Here is a 17,784-nt window from a genome sequence, read left to right as displayed (position 1 = left end):
CACCAATGAAGGTCATGCCCAGGTTCAGTTTTACCCACCATGGATTTCCCTCCTGAAGCAGCTAAACTTTTGATTCTTTAAACAATTTTTAGAGATGAAGGATGCCTTACCCAGGAGCACAGGAAAGGTTTGAACAGCATCCAGCTGGAATCTAACCTGCCTGGAACACGCTTCTGCCTGTGCTCAAAGAAACAAACTCCTTCAATAAAGCAAATACAATTAGATCCTGCTGCAGCCTTCCATCATCAGAGAAACAAATAAAACAATGGACACTTCTGGTGTTGGACTTCGGCAAAAGACATTTATTATTATTATTATTACTGCTGTTGTTGTGTTGCTGTTGTACCTCCTCTGCTCTGCCCAGAGTGGTGGCATAAATGCTGTTACCACATTGTAGCTGATGATGCCGGTGTACAAATCAAAATCCATCTTAATTTCAAACTCCATTAGAAACACAGGAAAAAAGATCAACATTTACGAAATGTAAAGGGAAAAATGGTATGGAAAGAATTATTTTTTTTTTATTTTTCAAGCTTCCAAGACAGTATTACAAACAACAGAGAGCAAAGTAAAGCTAGAAATGAAATACTTGACAGCATCTGTTTAAAAATTACAGCTAAGAAACCTAATAAAAGTTGAATAAACAGTTACTAGAAATAAAAATTTTTACACATATGATATTTGTCTGGGATTTTTATTTCTTTAAAATAATTCATACAAATGGTTACAGTCACAAACATGATTTTAACCAAAAATATTGCTAGCCTACCACATTACCAGGAAGGAATCAATGTAGGCAATGAAATGCTGCTACTTTTCAGTAGTCTAGTGCCTTTTCCAGATACCACCAATAATATATACTTTAACTGGTGACAAAAAGCACAATGCTCGTTTATACAAAACCTTTTTGTTTTCCTCAAAATCTCTTTGCAAGGTTGTCTTCATTTTGAAATAAGGGAATTCATGCCAAAATTAGGAGAAACTGTTTTTCTTTTGTTTACTAAATTATTCTAAAAAATAAGACAAGCAGGTAGAAAAAACAATGCACTGTGTGGCGTAGAAAGAAAAATGGGAAAAATTCATTGTCCTGAGAAGTTTGCCAACTGCCTCATTTTTGGGCATGTTTGAAAATATAAAAGAAAGAATTTTTAATCTCAAAACTGGTTTGCTGAATGCCTCCCTTATGTTTTTCCTTGTTGACAGCTAAGCAAACAAACCCTTTTTAATGTTCTAGAAACTGTACACAGACAAGTACATTCATGATATAATTAACTACTAACTTCTCTTGCTTAACAAAGAACCCATAGGACACAGAAACAGTGAATCAGTCCACTGGACAGGGACAAACTACAATTTATACGGAGGAAAAAAATGTTTCCAAATCTTCTTTTTGTCTCCCACCTTTTCCTTTTATACTGTATATTGGACCAGTTTCTAAACCAATAATCGTCTCCTCCTGTAAGTTCATGGTTTTGCCTTTCATCAAAATCCAGGGTTTTGTTTTGTTTTGAGTTGTTTTCCACGCTGTGGCTGAAGTCTCCGATGTTGGGAATGCTGTTGTTGGCTACAATTGGTCGCTCGGGTGGTCTCTATCAGCTTCTGGTTTGACAGTTTGGCCGGGGGAAGGAGCGTGGGGCGGGTGGGCTACAGCAGGGAGCCCGTGTGATAGAGACATGGGGTTGGGGACTATTCCTTCTACTGCTGCAGGTATGCCAGTGGAAGCCACGCTGACCACGCCCGGGGGATACCTGCTGGGAGGAGAAAAGCAAAGCAGACATTAAAACCAGGAGCTGGCTGAGCAGAGAGCCAGCCACCTGTGGCTCTACCAGTTGTTGGTTTCTCCGGGTCTGGATTGAAGGCACTGGAGATGGTAGTTCATGTTGAGACTCAAGTGTTTGTTATTTCTGATCAGTAAAACAGTCTCACTGCTCTGAGTTCAGCAGCCTTTCCTTAGAAGGCACAAAATGGCCAACGATCTCTTGTTAGAAGGTCTTTTAAGGCTAAACTATCCAATTAAGAAAGGACACCTGGATTATTTTTCCTTTTAACCCATAACTGATCCCAAAGAGCCCAGAATGCAGACTCTTCTGCCCAATTACAAAATGCCACCCAAACCCATGAAGAAGAAGGAAGAAGAAGCATGAAGAAGAAACCCAGGATGACACCCTGTGCCCTCCATCTTGCTTCCATCCACAACATCACAACATACTAAAAATCCCAAAACCTAAATTTCTCCCCAAGTGATACACCTACACTACTCTCTGTAATCTATTTCACACTTTTGTGGGTTCCAGTCTATCTTGAAGTCTGGGAAACTTTCTCCATGGATGAGGGTGAAAGTCAGTGCTGCCCTGGGGGTCAGGGCACCCCAGAGCAGACAGAGAAATATTCCTGGTGCTCTGGGTTTGCACACCCACCCTCCTCCTCTTCTAAAGCTACAGAGATGCTTCTTTTGCTTTTAGACCAGTTAGAGATCTCTCTAACTGCTCTCATCTCCAGGTGAGATGCCACATACAGATGCTGCTACATAAAGCAAGGGATGCTGTATTTTAACCAAATGAGACATGAACGTTTGCCAGATTGTTTCTTCAGATTTAATAGCAGGAGTAACAGCACAGCAAAAGAAACCACCTTCAAGTTTTGCTCCTCTCAAAGGATAACCTCAACAAGAAGTAAACCCAGCTAGGTCTGTGCAATATGTTCTCTACAACTTTTCCTTTTTTCCCTCTTTCATTCTCATGTAGGAATTTTATATTTTCATTGCTGTGGTTTGAAAAAGTATTTGTTTACACTATTTTTGCAGTCTTAGCTTCCTGACAGCTCCCCCAAAAAGCCATGACACCCACACAATAATAAGATGACAAACTATTGCACCTGAGTAACCTTTTCAGCAGCAAACTTGCCACTGCACTTGTTTGAAGGAGAACAAGTGCCACTTACACAAGGACAAGTGCTTTAGGCAGACTGCAAGAAAGAGAAATGCAAACACAAAATTTATGGATGGTCTTAAAGATTTCTTCCTCTAGCTGGACAAACACTGAGGCCTAAATATTTTATGCATTCAACAAAAGAATCACCCTCTGATTCAGCTTGATTTTATGATGGCTCTGATGTTATCAGGCTAAAAAAATCTTGCAAATCTACTGCTCCAATCACAAACTTCAGATGTAATTGATGAACACTGGTACTTCACAGTGCTGTATAGAAACAGCTATACATGGATTTAATAAAAATATGTGGGTGTTTTTAGTCAAATACCTCAATACCTATTTCCAAGTTATGTCACACTGGCCACTTAGCACTGACCCTTTGCCTCCTGTCCTCATCATAAAGTTGCACACTCATCCCTCATTTCCCTCATTCTCCCCTGCTTGTACTCTGCCCACCCAAGCATCCTGGTGAGAGCATTATCCATTTGAAAGCCTCAAGACAAAAAACCACCACTTACTGCAGCTTTTGCTACCCAAGTATTTACCCAGAACTATGTGGGACAAGAGGCACTTGTCAAGCTTTTTTCAAGTACATTATTCTGCTGTTGATTTTCTACCCATCACAGCTCAATGCACCTGGGAATTTCACCCCATTTCTGCATCTTTTCCATGGTAATATGTGTTCATGCTGCTCATCCCAAGTTCCCTCAAACTGGCAGAAAATTAGTGCAGAACTTAGGCAAGACACAGGAGAAAAAAGCTGGATGCAAGCACTCTGAGTTGTTTTCTTGCTCCCACCACAGAAACATCATGGGAACCACTTTTGGAAACACAGAGCCAGAGGGGTTTAGCAGGACTGACATGGCACAGGGACAGCAGGGACACCACACACTGCTCTGGTCATCCTGGCACAGACTCCTACACACCCCAACACTGACTACAATCTGAGATGGGTAACGAGGCTGTGACTGATCACACCACCTGCAGGCCAGATAACTTTGCTCCCAATTGTACACATATTTACAGGGCTTCCTATGCTAATTCCCTCTCCACAGAGGTTCCTTGGAATTAATTTGCAGTTGCTAATGGAATTAGTTGCTTGTTTCAGTAACTCCATTTGAATCTTATTAATCAAATTTGCTTCAGTGCCTATGAAAACTGTCAGACAGTATTGTTTTACCTAAATTTAATTTTAAAACAGCTTTTCTGTTATTCTAGGTGCTTTGCAAGACACACAACATGACACAAATTTCCATTTAAAAGTCCAACACTGCAGCTGTTCTCAACACACAATCTCTACTTTCTAACAACATATTCCCTCAGTATCAACACACCAAAGCTGGAAAAAAGTCAAGGAGAGAGCAACTTCTGCAACTGTGTTTTCCTCAGGAAGAAAAGCCAGAGCCTCCCCTTGTGAAAATGGACAGTGCTGGATCAGGAGCACTAAGAGTTACCTTATGAGCACATTAAACATTTCAAACTGCACATCTGTAATTCTACTCTGACTCCAAATATTCTTTCTGAATGTAAGGACATTCCCATGGACACCAAGTCATAATCACCAGGATCCTACCTGCCAGCACCTCACCTCAGGTACAGGTTTCCTACAGACTTTTAGCAACATCCAGAGGCCCTATAATTGTTTTTCTTGTCCTAAAGCCACACAGTGGCAGCAGCCAATATACAGATACCATCCTGTTCCATAGAAACTGCACTGTACTTGACAACTCCTAACCCTGCTTTGCAATCCTCTTTAGGAAATTTTTGGCCCTTTTTAATCATCAGTGTTGCTCAAATCCTGTCTCTGAAAGGGCACATAAATTCCAGCCTCTATCCATGAGCATATGTATTCTATATAACTTTCCCTTTTTCTGTTGTTTATTGCTTTTCCAGTCTTTCCATTTTTTCTATTCTTAACCAGCAAATACATCCTCTCCAGCACTTCATGAAGTTCCCCCTTCATGTTCCTCCTCTGGCAGCAGTGAGTTGAAATGATTTCCAAGTAGTATGTCCACTGAACTAAATTTTTGTGATAGCAGAAGTGAGCAATCAGTTATACCTCTTAATTAATTCATACTCTTCCATCCCCTTCCCCTATGCAGTCTTAATTTAGGAGAAAAAACACACTAGCCCTCTTAATTACAACAGATGGGCAACTTCAATTTCTACTTTACTCTCATCTATCTTTTAAACTGCAGAAGCACCTTGAATTCACTATAGCCAGCTCTGTTAAAGTAACTGAGTCTGTCCTAGAAGAGTTGCAATTTTTAAGTGCACTCTGTTATCATGCACCGAATCTGAAAATCACCAGTGAAGCACCTCAGCATGAAATAACTCCTGAATTACCAACATCCAGCCATGCTCATCCATGTAGTTAGTTATTCACAGAGTAACTTCAGTACTTAGGTATTCACAGAATCATGGAATGGTTTGTGATGAAAGGGACCTTAAAGATCAACTTGTTCCAACTCCCTGCCATGGGCAGGGACACCCTCCAATGGACCAGGCTGCTCAGAGCCATATCCAGCCTTATCCTCCACCTGTTAGGAGGCAGGAAGATGTGTGGAAATGTCTATAAATGGTACAACCACTGTTCCTGGCTGTTGAATTTCACTGTGCCTAAGACCTGTCTGCTCTGACACAGGAAGTGGCAGGGGGTTATTTCACAGCTCAGTAACAAATACACAGTGATAACACAAGATCAGGGTATGTTATGCTGCTTCACCAAGACCACTACAAATAATTCCTTCTCAGGAGTATTGTTGATCTTTACTCATGGGATAGGTCCTGTTTGCATGACCTTTAGTGTTGATAGAGTGTCTTATATTTCACACAGTAAATGGTTTTGTTTTCCCCAGAATATGATGATATTCAGATGATCTAGATTACAATCTGCTGACTAATGCTCAGTGTTCTTAGCTTGGGATAATATCTGATAATTTGAGATTTCTGTCCTACATCAAAACACAAGTGAATTATATACCCAAAATAAAACAGCCAGAAGAGATATCTGCATTTTTTAACATATCAATTATTATCCTAGGTCTTATCTTCCAATGCAATTACATGAATATGATACAGTTATTAGCACATCTGAAACATTGTAGTGTCTGTGAAAGACTCCAGAACTCACTTAGCTCAGTATCATCTTGGATTGCAAAGAAAAGATGAAAAAACTTGGTTTGAACAATCAGTTCAAATGCTGTACTTAATCCAGGTAGGAATTAAGCACCAGCAAACACTGTTACTGAAACCAATTTCTTCATAAAACCTGGGCTTCAAGTGATGCATATTTTACACTTCACACAGTAGTAACTGCCTTTATCCACATTCAAACACCATTCTATTACCCCTCCAAAAAGCTTTTAACATTTATTGTATAACTATTAACTCATGCCACAAAATTCCTAAAATTACTTTTATTTTGCATTTGAAAATAATGGAATCAGAATTTTACAATAAATTTTCTTTATCAAAAAAATTGACTGAAACAATGTCTTAAAAAGCCACTCAGTTCTGTGTTTATCCTGCTTAAATTGGATACATATGGTCTTTACCTTGTAAATCATTAACTCCCTCAAACATTCCTAAGTTAAAATTAATTTCCTAAGCAGGCTGCAAAGCCTGCTTCTGCTGGACTTGTGACCCCCAAAATGAGAACAAAAAGCTGCATTTTATTTGGGCATGGACCCCTGTTCTTAACTGCCATGACAGGGTTGGAGTTATTACCTCCTGTCCAGCAACACCTGCCTTTAAGCCCCAATTACATTCAGCCATGTCCTCACTACTCCAAAATGAAGTCCATGAAACCAGATGCTGTGTGGAGGAGAACATGTGGGCTTGAGCTTCTCACTTAAGCAAATAAAAACACCCTTCTTAGATATTTAGGGCTATGGGCATACTGCCAGAAATAAACATCAAGTGATGTGATCACCAAATCCAAGTCATTCTTTTCCCTTGCTGCACTTATGGCTCCTGATGTGACAGAGGATGGTGACACTCATCCCTGACACCCCTCCATCCCTTTCTGATGAGATTGTTCCAAGTCACTGGGACAGGATAACAAAATTAGGAATCCCCCCTCCACTAAAAGTATGGGGAGTCCTCCTAAACAATAACAAAGGTAAAGGAGATGCCTGAGGAAGGACAGTGGAAAGATGAGGATTAGGATAATGAGCTATGACAAAATAGTGAGAGGACTGCACTGCTCCTTTCCTCAAGGCATTGAGGGAATCTGGCATTTGGAGCTTTCTGCCACTTTCATCCTACTTATGTGTAAATATCATACTGGAAAATACAAAAACTGCAGGTGTTTTTCATAAATAAAAGTTGTCTGAAGCTGGCTACTAGAATAGCTGCTAGGGGTAAAGGGACAGAGAATGACTCTGGAGCAAACAAAGTAACTAAGGAATGTGCATATTAGATGTAAAAAATTGCCCCTTTCTATTAATTATTAAGACCTGCTTTCACAGTTGACTGAGAATACATAGATCAAGTCTCTCAAATGCTTCTGCTTAAAAATTAAACATATAATTTAGAAAAAGCTATTTTAAACATATTTTCATAATCACCACAGGCTGTTGCACTGTTTTCAATACTGAGTTACTTGTTCTCTCTTGTGTCTGGAGGCCACAAAACAATGCAAGTTTATTAGTGACAGTCTTTCTGTAACCTACAGCTGCATCATTACCTTCAGCAAAAAACCACAACACTTCCACTGCAACACTGGAGAAGACCAGAATTGTTTTACTTGAACATACAAACAAATGCATATTGCTCATATACTAACCAAAAAAATACTGTAAGAGGATTTATAGTCAGACACAGCATGACTGATATCAACTAGCAAAACAGGTTTATTCTTCTGCACACAACAATTACAAAACAAATATAGCTGGTGTGTCATGCAAAAGCACTCCTATTAATGATGTTCAATCATTAATAGGAAGGTCTTTTATCTATTCTTGAATACCTACACTGAATTATGGAGGTGTTTCTTCTACCTCTTCAGCACACTTACCTGTATGCAGCACCATTAAGCTCTGGATGAACAACTCCAGGGTCCATACTGGCCCAATGTGTAGCTGCAGTCAAGTGATCTTTGTTAACACAGTTTTTCAGACTGTCTGGAATACGACCTAAGATGAAGCAAGAAAGAGGAAATAAAAATGTATTAAAATTGTGTGCCTTATACTCTTAGTATGTCTATGTTAAAAATACTTACAAATATTTGTGTATTTAAATCAATACATAAAATGGCACTAAGAGCTTGTTTCTGATCATTGCTGTAGCCTTTTGCCTGGGACATGGGTAATAATGGCTGAAATGCTCTGCTTAATTTTGATTTTCCTGTCTCTCTTTATCTGTTGTATACAGGGTCTCAGGAGAACCAAAATCAGTAAGTTATCTTTCCAAGAAGCTGTAATTAGGATATAAAGCAGAGCTACCAATCAAATTCAGTAATCTAGCTCCCTGCTTTCTATCCTTAACATCACTTTCCTCCTTTTCCTTCCATCTGTAACAGCAACTAAAAACACCTAATGAAAAATATAGAATTCTGAATGGAATTGTATCATAAACCTGAATATGACCAACACTTATTCCCTGTCCTCCTCAACTTTCCCTTCTTTACCTAAATTGCTCTTCACTTTTATTTACTGCAATGCATTAATCCTCAGCCATGCCTTTCATTCCTACATAAAATGAAAATACACCAGAATTTCCTTTCTTCACTTCTTCAAAACCCTTCCTTAACCTCTGAAGTACAGAGGTTAAGGAAGCTTTAAGACTGGAAAATCTGTCAACCTGAATCCTCAATTCAGCACTGGACAAGCCTGTGACTGTCTTCAGCCCTGCTACAAATGACATGAGCAGATCCAACACAGATTTTTTTCATAGCAATAGTAAAGTTTCCACCTATTTTAAATGGAGAGAGATCAATTGGAGCATGTGTTTTTTCTGACATCTGTTTTAATGTGTCTTCACTGAAGTTCAATCTTAGAGTGCATTTGCACAGAGGGGCAGAAAGAGGTAATTATGAGTCCACCCCTGCCACTGCTGGCAATGGTACTCCAGAAACCCTTTCAAAAACAGACCATGCTCCATCATTAAAGAACTCGGCCTTCTGTCTCCAGCTCCTACTGGAAATCTGATTAAGGACTTCACTATCTCTGCCTGCTCTTTCTATCCACCAGCCTGGCCACAATGGGGCTGTAAAAAAGCCTTTTCACAGAACTGCTTTTTGTGGAATGGATACCATCAAATAGGGTTACTCCATGACTTCAGCTGATGTCCCTGAACCTGTCACGTCTCCTGTGCACAACCTGAAAGGGCTTTTAGCTCAGGACTGAACAAGGTGAGCTACATGCCCCATTACAGGTGAACCACCTAGAAATCATCTTCAAAATGTAGCTGTAATATACATCCACCTAAACTTCTGCCAGAACTGTCCACAAATTTAAACAGTATCTTCTTCTAATCCTGTCTTCCTCTTTGCCCACCTCATTCTTCATTTTGCTAACCTCTGTAGGCATGTTCTACTAGTCTCCCCTCAAAACCTAGTAGTATTTTTTTTTATTTTAAACTTCTAATGATCTTTTCACTTGCCATGCTTGCCTATCTCTTATATCCATTCCAGTGGTCCTCCTTCTTCATACTGGGAATGCTTCTGAGTTTATAAATATATTTCAAGGTATTTAATCTCTTGCTGATTATTTCTGTTTTACACATCACAACATCATTGACTTTTAAGTAACAGCAGAAACACTTAACATTTTTATTGTCAGATGGTAGTCACAGCCTTCATTCCTACATTTCACACCTTTTTCCAATTATTCTCCCTCTCTATGCCCTCTCTTTGTGCTCCCCTATGGATTTCACATATCCAGCTTTATCCCACATTTCCTGTATCTTTCCTACATTTGTTTCACTGCAATTCAATGTCATTCTCACCTCCTTAATGCTGGTCTCAGTTTGATCTTACTAAAAACCATATGCAAACACTGAAGTGCTGACAGCTTCGATACAAATCAATGATCTAGATCGCTGAGAGCACCATCACACACTTGAAGGAACTGTGGGTCTGCCTTCCTAGGGACATATGCTTGGGCTACTGCACAAATTTAACATAAAACTAGCTCTGGATAGCTGGCTCTTCTTTACTTTCAGACAATAGCCTAATTAATGCTGATTTGCACATCAGTCCTCCCTCATGCAGGTATCAGATGCTGGTTTGTGCAATCTCTCCCAGAGCTATCGGGGAGCAGGCAACAGTTACTGAACACCCTGACAAACAAACTAATGTACCACTGGAGATCTGGAGTACAGCCACAAGCACCAATTCCAGGAAAAGGATGGTCAGGCTCCTCAGGTCACCTCTAAAACAGAGTGGAATCATCCAGTAAAGGACAATTCAGCTCAGGAGTTTAAGAGGTGTCTTTAATTAGCATCCAGAAGAGAATCTTCTTTCTGCACAGGCTATAAATGAAACTAAATTGCCTGGCCTCTCTAGGCACAAGGCAGAGGGAAGGCTACTGCCAGTGCTTTTTGTGTAACAGAGCAATGTGTTGGCACTGAACTACTCTCAAGGTGACACAGATGGCCCTGCATGTCTGCAGAGCATTCAGACACTATTGCCAAGGGGGACACAGCAAAGTCCAACTAAAGGGAAAACATTAGTGCTTAATGAATCATTTTCCAGTATGAAAATCCTTCCTTTTATTTTAGGCTACAAGGGATTCAAACCCATGCCAAATGGCTCAGTCCTCTCATTTTATTTATTAGCAGTGCATGTTTGAGACGTAGCTGTTTTCTCTTATGTGAGCAGTTTACAATTACATGGCAGTTATATAACAAAGACACTCTGCCCTTTAAAATGCCAGACTTCTTTAGCAAGGCTTTGAAGAGGGGAACATCTAAAATAGAACCTCCCAACAAAATACTGAAAACTTTACGTAGAGAACTGCTCATGACAAGTATAAAGGAGACTCTAGGAAAAGCTAAGGAAGATACCAGCAATACCAGGAGGACTTGCAAATCCATCAATGGGTAATAGTTATTTGCAACAAAGAAAAAAGCAGATGACTTTTCACATACAAATACATTTGCTTTACATGAAAAAATTCTGCAATACCTGCCTTCCCTTTGTAATTGCAAAGGACCTCCAAAATTACTTGTTCCAATTCTGAGAACAGACTTAGTGAGCATTTGCTGATTCCTGAGTTCCACTCACTAGAAACAAAACCCAAGGCTGCTGCTTTTAGGCATCTTTCAAGCCTGGAGAAATAGGTTTCTTAACAAGAACTACACACTGAAGGAGCTAATAAGAACAGCAATGTGAGTCAGTACCTGTGATCGCCCTCCGGATCTCTCGTGCTGCTTCCTCCCGCATCTCAATGGAGGCTTGTTCACTGTACCAGGCTGCATGTGGGGTACAGATCAGGTTTGGTGCATCCTTCAAGGGGCCCTGACTAAAGCTAAATGAAAATTTAAAACAAGATCAAATGACAAAAAAATATTGGGGGGGGCAAGGGGAAAAGCAAGGTGGGCAATCCAGATGGATTTGTACATACACAGATTAATTTCTACAGCACAAAAGAATTGCATTTCCATTCTTTATTGAGTTTCTTTTTAATTATGTTAATTTAATGTACTATTTAGGGTATAAATAAGCAACAATCACTTTTTATAGACTCAAAGGGTGGAACTTAAGTATAGCAGCAACATTAGCTTCTGTCCAATGCACTTACTGTAACTACAGTCACTGCCACTCCAGTTCTGGGGCAGAAATGCATAAAGGAAAACCCAAATTAATTTAGGATGTCATTCCATTTGTCTAGGTCATCACAATTTTACTTCTATTGCATTAACTAACAAAGCTCTTATCTTCCTGTCAGTATGACATCTAATCATTGAAAGAAAAAAATCTTACAATTATTTCTAAATCAGAAGTGTGTCCATCAGCAGTCTCAATGCCTTTTGGATAATTCAGGGTTTTTTCTTTTATTTTTAACTATCTTTTCTTTCCCATTCCTTTATAGAAACTCCACAAAAAGAAGGAAATTTACAGATTGTTTTTTAGGGAAAGCAATGAATCTGTGTAAAAGTGTTATCACAGATACAAAGTAGAGAAACTGAAAATAATGGAAACTTGCTCCTCCCTACTCATTTCTAGTTTTAATAATCTTGCAGTCAACTGTAACAGGAGAGCAAATTTTTAAGACAAAAGCGTGCTTTCAAGGTTGGTCATAACTCATAAAATGATAGATTTCATCTGTAGTTCAATAAACATCAAAATATCTGGCAAAACTCTTGAATAAAGAGAGCATGCTGCAATCAGATAGACATGCAGCACTGAAGCCAAAGGAAACTGTGGCTGTAATCCTGCAGCTGAATCTCTGCACATGGCATCTCCATGCAGGAAATGGGGCTCCCCAGAGGTGTAGTGGGCTGCTTGTGCAGATCCCAGACAGCAACTGGGAAAAATGTATGGAGCTGCAAGTCCCCTGAGCTGCTACACTCTGGCTTTGCACAGCACTACTGCATTGCAATGACTACCTTTAGGAGTAAATGAATCCAGGGTATGCATAAATAAAATTAACTATTTGTGATGTGGCATCATGCCTCAGCAGATATAAAAATTCTGACTAAAATGATATTAATTCTATTTTTTCAAAGGTTTTATTTCCCCCTCAAGCTGGAATGAGAGATACTGTCCTCTCTCCAGTCTTTGCAACCTGCCCTGAATCTGTTCTTCTTCAAAAACTTATGTGGATTGTTCCAGTTAAAAATAACAATTTTCCCTGCCCAGCCTGAAAAAGTCTTGTCACATGCAAGGACCAAGCCACAGCAGTCTGTTCTCAAGCCTCAAGGACATATGAAATAGGCTCATTTTGATGAGGAGTGCTGATATCTCAATGCCAATGCCACTGAGGGGAGTGGTGCATTACTGCCTGAAACTCTGGACTTAGTAATTCAAAAACTCAGGCTTGTGCTACCAGCCCTGCTACTGACAGCAGAGTTACTACTCCCCTTATAAAGGGTAAAACAAAACAAAACCTGCACTCTGACAGCCTTCCTGAACCTTTTTTTGCAACCTCTCACACACTTATGGCTTTCCTGCAGAGGCAATCTGGACAAATATATTTTCCTTCAGAAAGATGTCATAAAGCACTTCTCACACCACATCTCAACTCTTTGCCTTTGAAAGACCCTGTTCAGGCATCATTTGCCTCCAGAGCTGCATCAGTGGCAAAGGTGCACTCTCCTCAAAGCCATGGCCAGGATTTGAACTCAGGTTCCTGATATTTCTACTAAATAAACCCACTGGTTTTGTTTAATTTTTCTTTTTAAGGAATTAAATCTTGGATGTCACTTTTTTCACCTCTAACCACATACACAAACTCCATCTATATTTGCATTAGTCCAGTGCTGCACAGATTCATGTTGCTTTGCTAAGGAATATTTAGCTACCAAATGAACAGAAAACTCAATTTACTTGTTGCTGTTGATTGTATCATGCACTAAGACTTAAAAATAAGAAAGTGAACAAAATAAAAAGAAAAGAAAAGGAAAAGCACCTGAATGGTTCTGACTCATGTACATCTAAGGCTGCCCCTCGTATCCTTCCTTCCTTCAGGGCCTGTGCAAGTGCTTTTTCGTCTACTAACCCACCTCGAGCTGTGTTGACCAGGAAAGCCCCTTGTCTCATCTAGGGAAAGTTAAAAACAAGAATGATGAAATAAAAATAAATGAAATAAAATCGTTGTGGCATTATTTTTTTACTCAAAAGAAGCATCCATTACAACAAAGGCTATTCAGCTGGTTTAAACTGTAACAGTTGTCTTCCCTTTCCATTGGAAAGTACCATCAAATGTGATGCTTCCAACATAAAATGCTATTTCACAGCACTTAATAACCTTTTGTTTCTTGTAAGTAGTGTCTTTTAATAGAAGCCTTGTTTCAGATATTGTGCAGTAACATGATCAAAAGATACAACTGTGCATATGAAAGTGACAGATCATTTTATGCCTTTTTATTTCACTGTGAAATTGCATGAGACAGAAACTACAGCACATTCTTAAACAAATTCATATTTTGTGGCTTTCAACTTTCACACAAATAAAAGCCTACATGAATTTTTCAGAAAAATCAATGCTTTTGGATTTTCAAACACTTTTCCCTTTAGTTGCCAAAACACAGTAGATGTATGCATTATTTATTTTTGTTACTTCAGCTTCCTCCTCCCCTGTGAGACTTTTCAAATAAAGGTCTAAAGAATCCTTCTATTATTCAATTAAAAGGCATGAAAATGAATTTGGTTGAGAACGCCGTGTGCCCAGGAGAGAAGCTGTGCTGTGCATTGTGCAGATTAGCATTGCAGATGACACTACCATCAGTATGGGGAGAACTACAACAATTTACACCATAATACATCCACAACTTGAAAACAAAGTGGCAGTTTAAATAAGAGAAATGGTACTGAAATAAACATAAATTACAACATCCTGCTTCCAGCCACCCTGGTATTTCATCTTTGACAGATGTCTCAAACACCTCTGTGCATGAAGGAAAGCACGTGAAGGGCAGAAACCATGGTGAAGATGAAAAATTAAAATCTCATTTTGTACTGACTCCATCTCTCAACATAAAAATAAGCAAACCCCAGCATTCTGACACCAACTCAACTTCATGAAACCTACACATCAGACTAAACCTTAGGTAAATGGATCCTTACACTCAAATACTGACCCAAAATGCCAAATTCATCAACAACAACGAGGTTTGAATAAGTCAGTTTTGGTTGTTTTTTTTAAATGAGGTCATACAGAATATAAATATGCACATGCTTGCAGTGTTTTATAAAGAAAAAACCCACCATATTTTACTGGCCAACTCTCTGGGTTTAATGTGGCCCTGCCTCTCTCCATTTGCAGACTCCTGGGCCTACAGGAGATCCATCCACACAGCAAAACCAAACTCCACTTACAGGAGCAGAACAAAAGGATGCTTCTCTCAGCTTTATGTAATTAATTTGGGAATCAGAACAGCAAAGAAACTGGGGGAGGATCTTAAGCTGGTCTGGTAACAAGAGATTCCTTATGGGAACAATCACTGCACCTCCAGTTCCTGGGTCAGTTGTAGGAACTGTACCAAAACCAGCAGAGGTGGGCTCACCCAAGAGCCACTCACAGCTGTGCAGACTCACCATAAAGGCTTGTGGGAGTTCATATACCCTTCCCATTTCTGGGCAAACTGGTAATTTGAGTTGTAAGTACAGCTTGGTGTATTCACAGGCCCTCTGAAGGACATGAACATTTTACTTAAAGTGAACCCTGCTAAAATCTTCTGTCCAATCTGTCCAACAACCTTGCTTGAGTTTTCATTTTAGGACTATTTACAAAACTCCAGAACCAGCACTAAGACACATTCAAATCAAAGAGAACATGTCTGCATAAATGCATTCTAGAGGGAATGAATTATGTGACTCATGATAAACTGTCAGGGTGGATGCAGCTGGAGATGATCCTTAACAATGGGTGGAAGCTTGAAAGAGCTTCACAGCTGGAACTGCTGACGTCTGTTAAATTCACCTACACTGAACCTGCAGAACTGCTTTATAAAAGCATTGTGTTTAAACTGCAGTTTTTTCTCAAATCTGTGTAACTAAAGATGACCTCAGTCTCTTAAGAGCACAAGTTCATTGAAACACTTCTCTGAGCTACTCTGGGACTCCAAGGACAAGCAGGATGGCTTTACAGAATAATGATTAATTCACTAGAAAAGTTACTTAAGAGAAGACAGGCACCAAATTTTCAAAGACACTTGAAGTGTATGTCATTTCAGACTCCACAAAATTCAGGGTGAGACTTCAGTGAAATGAGATGCACCATACTTCTCTGTACTTTGTTTAAAAACTGGTTATGACACGAGCATGCAGAATTGGTCAAAAATGGTATGCAATGCTCTCTAGAAATTCTAGGCCAACTCCAACATCTGTCAGCCTAAATCAGAATATGCTGTACACAGACTATGCAGTCAGAGGACTTACAATTTCATGGGTTTCACATCCACTTTACTATCCAGACTGCCTCACCCAAACTCCTACCCAAAGCAAGAAGTATCATCTAGCACTTTAATTAATCCTTGCTTTGATCATGAAGGATAACAAATAGGAAGATAAATGCTTACTTAAGACACTTTCCAGTGCAGAGGTTATTACAGGCATTTAATTTCAGATGGCATTACTCAATTTTAACATGTTTTCCTTTGTTCGTTTCTCTGATTAATGTGCTATGCCTTCTCCAAAGCTCAAGACATTTCTCTGCCTCCACTCAAACTTCCTGTGGTAAACTGGCCCCAGTTTCACAATTGCTGTATAATAAAGTGGCCAATGCTCAGTGGTCCCATGAAATTCAGTGTGATGCTTTTTGGTTTGATGTCTGCTTGGAAAGACATCTCACCATGTAATACCCACTGAATGTACCCAGCCATACAGCAGAAGACAATATTCAAGGCAGGGTGAGAGAGCTCTGGTTTCTTTGGTTTCATTTTAAGCTTCTTAACTTTTTAGAGTTTTAAATCCCAAATCCTGATTTTATGTTGTGATGGATTTGCAAAATCCCCGAACTCTCAAATCAAGAAGTGTGTTGTACTGTCAGTTTTCTGCCATGATCCTACATGACTGTGGAACATGTTCAGTAAGTTCTGAAGTTCAAGAGTACAAAATATTTCTCAGAAGACAAGCAATGATTTTACTGCAGAAGAGCACTACTGTCATTGTTACCAACACATAAAACCACAATATATACATATATATATATAAAGAACAGCCAAATCAACTATTCTATCTTAGGGTTTCTTTCCTCTACGTTGCCTTCATTCTTATGAATCAGTGTTTTACTTCTGGCTGTTACCTACACTAAAGCTGGAGTCAAACTTTTTCATTAAGTGTCTGGCTTCTATTATCAAATTTTTCAACATTGGAGCAGTTACTACACCCAGATCTTGAAATTATTTTATTATTTTGCGTTTTACCTACAGCTTTATGGAGAAGTTGGTACTAATTCCAAGAAACATTATTTTTCCCAATAATGCAATGCTGTAAATGAGCTCCATCCCTGAAGTGCTCTGTGAGCATCGGGACTGAGCACAGGGGGGAGCCATTTAGTCATAATCCTTAAATTGCATCAAAGGAACTCAAACTGAGGGACAACAGTGAAAGGCAGAATTGCTACCTGAAAATACACATGTAGAGGAAGGAGCTACTACAAGACACAGAAAAAGTGCTTTTACATCAATGCCACTTCATTAAATCTCAGTGATATTAAGAAGAGCAAATTATTTCCACAAATGCAATGTTACTGAGCCAAAAAGACAGTAAAAGCAACAATACATAAACAACCAGCTAGTTCCTAATCAATTATAGACCTGTTTGATCTTAGAGCAGCAGAAGAGAAAGATTTCTATCAAATGAGAATCTACCTATTTACAGAAATAAATGCTATACAGAGTTGGCAACCAGCACTGGTGTGGAGGGCACCCACAGAGATTATTACCTGCTTTATGGTGAAGTCATTAATAAGATGATGATTGTGTTCATTCAAGTTGCAGTGCAGGGTAACACAGTCACTGTGGAACAGCAGGTCCTGCAAAGTGCTCACCCGCTGCAGTCCCAGAGCACGCTCCATGCCATCCGAGAGGTATGGGTCATAGAAAATCACACTGAAGCCAAAGGCTTTGGCACGGAGAGCTACTGCTTGCCCAACACGCCCTGGAACAAGATAAACACGCCATGAGAGCAGATGTGAAGCAGCTGGTGGGTGTAAGGTGGCCTCCTCCTGACCAATGGGAACCC

The 17,784-nt window shown here is 39.5% G+C and overlaps 1 protein-coding gene across 6 annotated transcripts in view; it reads right to left on the bottom strand.

Moving 5' to 3' along the window:
* Positions 1 to 279: 279 nt before the first annotated feature.
* Positions 280 to 17,784, bottom strand: part of CTBP1 (C-terminal binding protein 1) — a 182,988-nt gene continuing 165,483 nt past the window's right edge. For 5 of the 6 annotated variants that reach the window (XM_036381727.2, XM_054514567.1, XM_036381733.2 and 2 more), the window contains exons 5-9: positions 17,486 to 17,700; positions 13,508 to 13,638; positions 11,277 to 11,404; positions 7,951 to 8,068; positions 280 to 1,751 (exon numbers count right to left, since the gene is read on the bottom strand). In XM_036381727.2, the coding sequence (XP_036237620.1) occupies positions 1,565 to 1,751; positions 7,951 to 8,068; positions 11,277 to 11,404; positions 13,508 to 13,638; positions 17,486 to 17,700 (779 nt within the window). In that variant the 3' untranslated portion in view covers positions 280 to 1,564. The remainder of the gene's footprint in view (positions 1,752 to 7,950; positions 8,069 to 11,276; positions 11,405 to 13,507; positions 13,639 to 17,485; positions 17,701 to 17,784) is intronic. The other variant, XM_036381728.2, reaches the window with a different exon arrangement.

The sequence above is a fragment of the Molothrus ater genome, chromosome 4 (genome assembly GCF_012460135.2).
Source record: "Molothrus ater isolate BHLD 08-10-18 breed brown headed cowbird chromosome 4, BPBGC_Mater_1.1, whole genome shotgun sequence".
NCBI classification, from domain to species: domain Eukaryota; kingdom Metazoa; phylum Chordata; class Aves; order Passeriformes; family Icteridae; genus Molothrus; species Molothrus ater.
The sequence above is the reverse complement of the archived record's forward strand: the minus strand, read 5'-3'. Positions and strand labels throughout refer to the sequence as shown.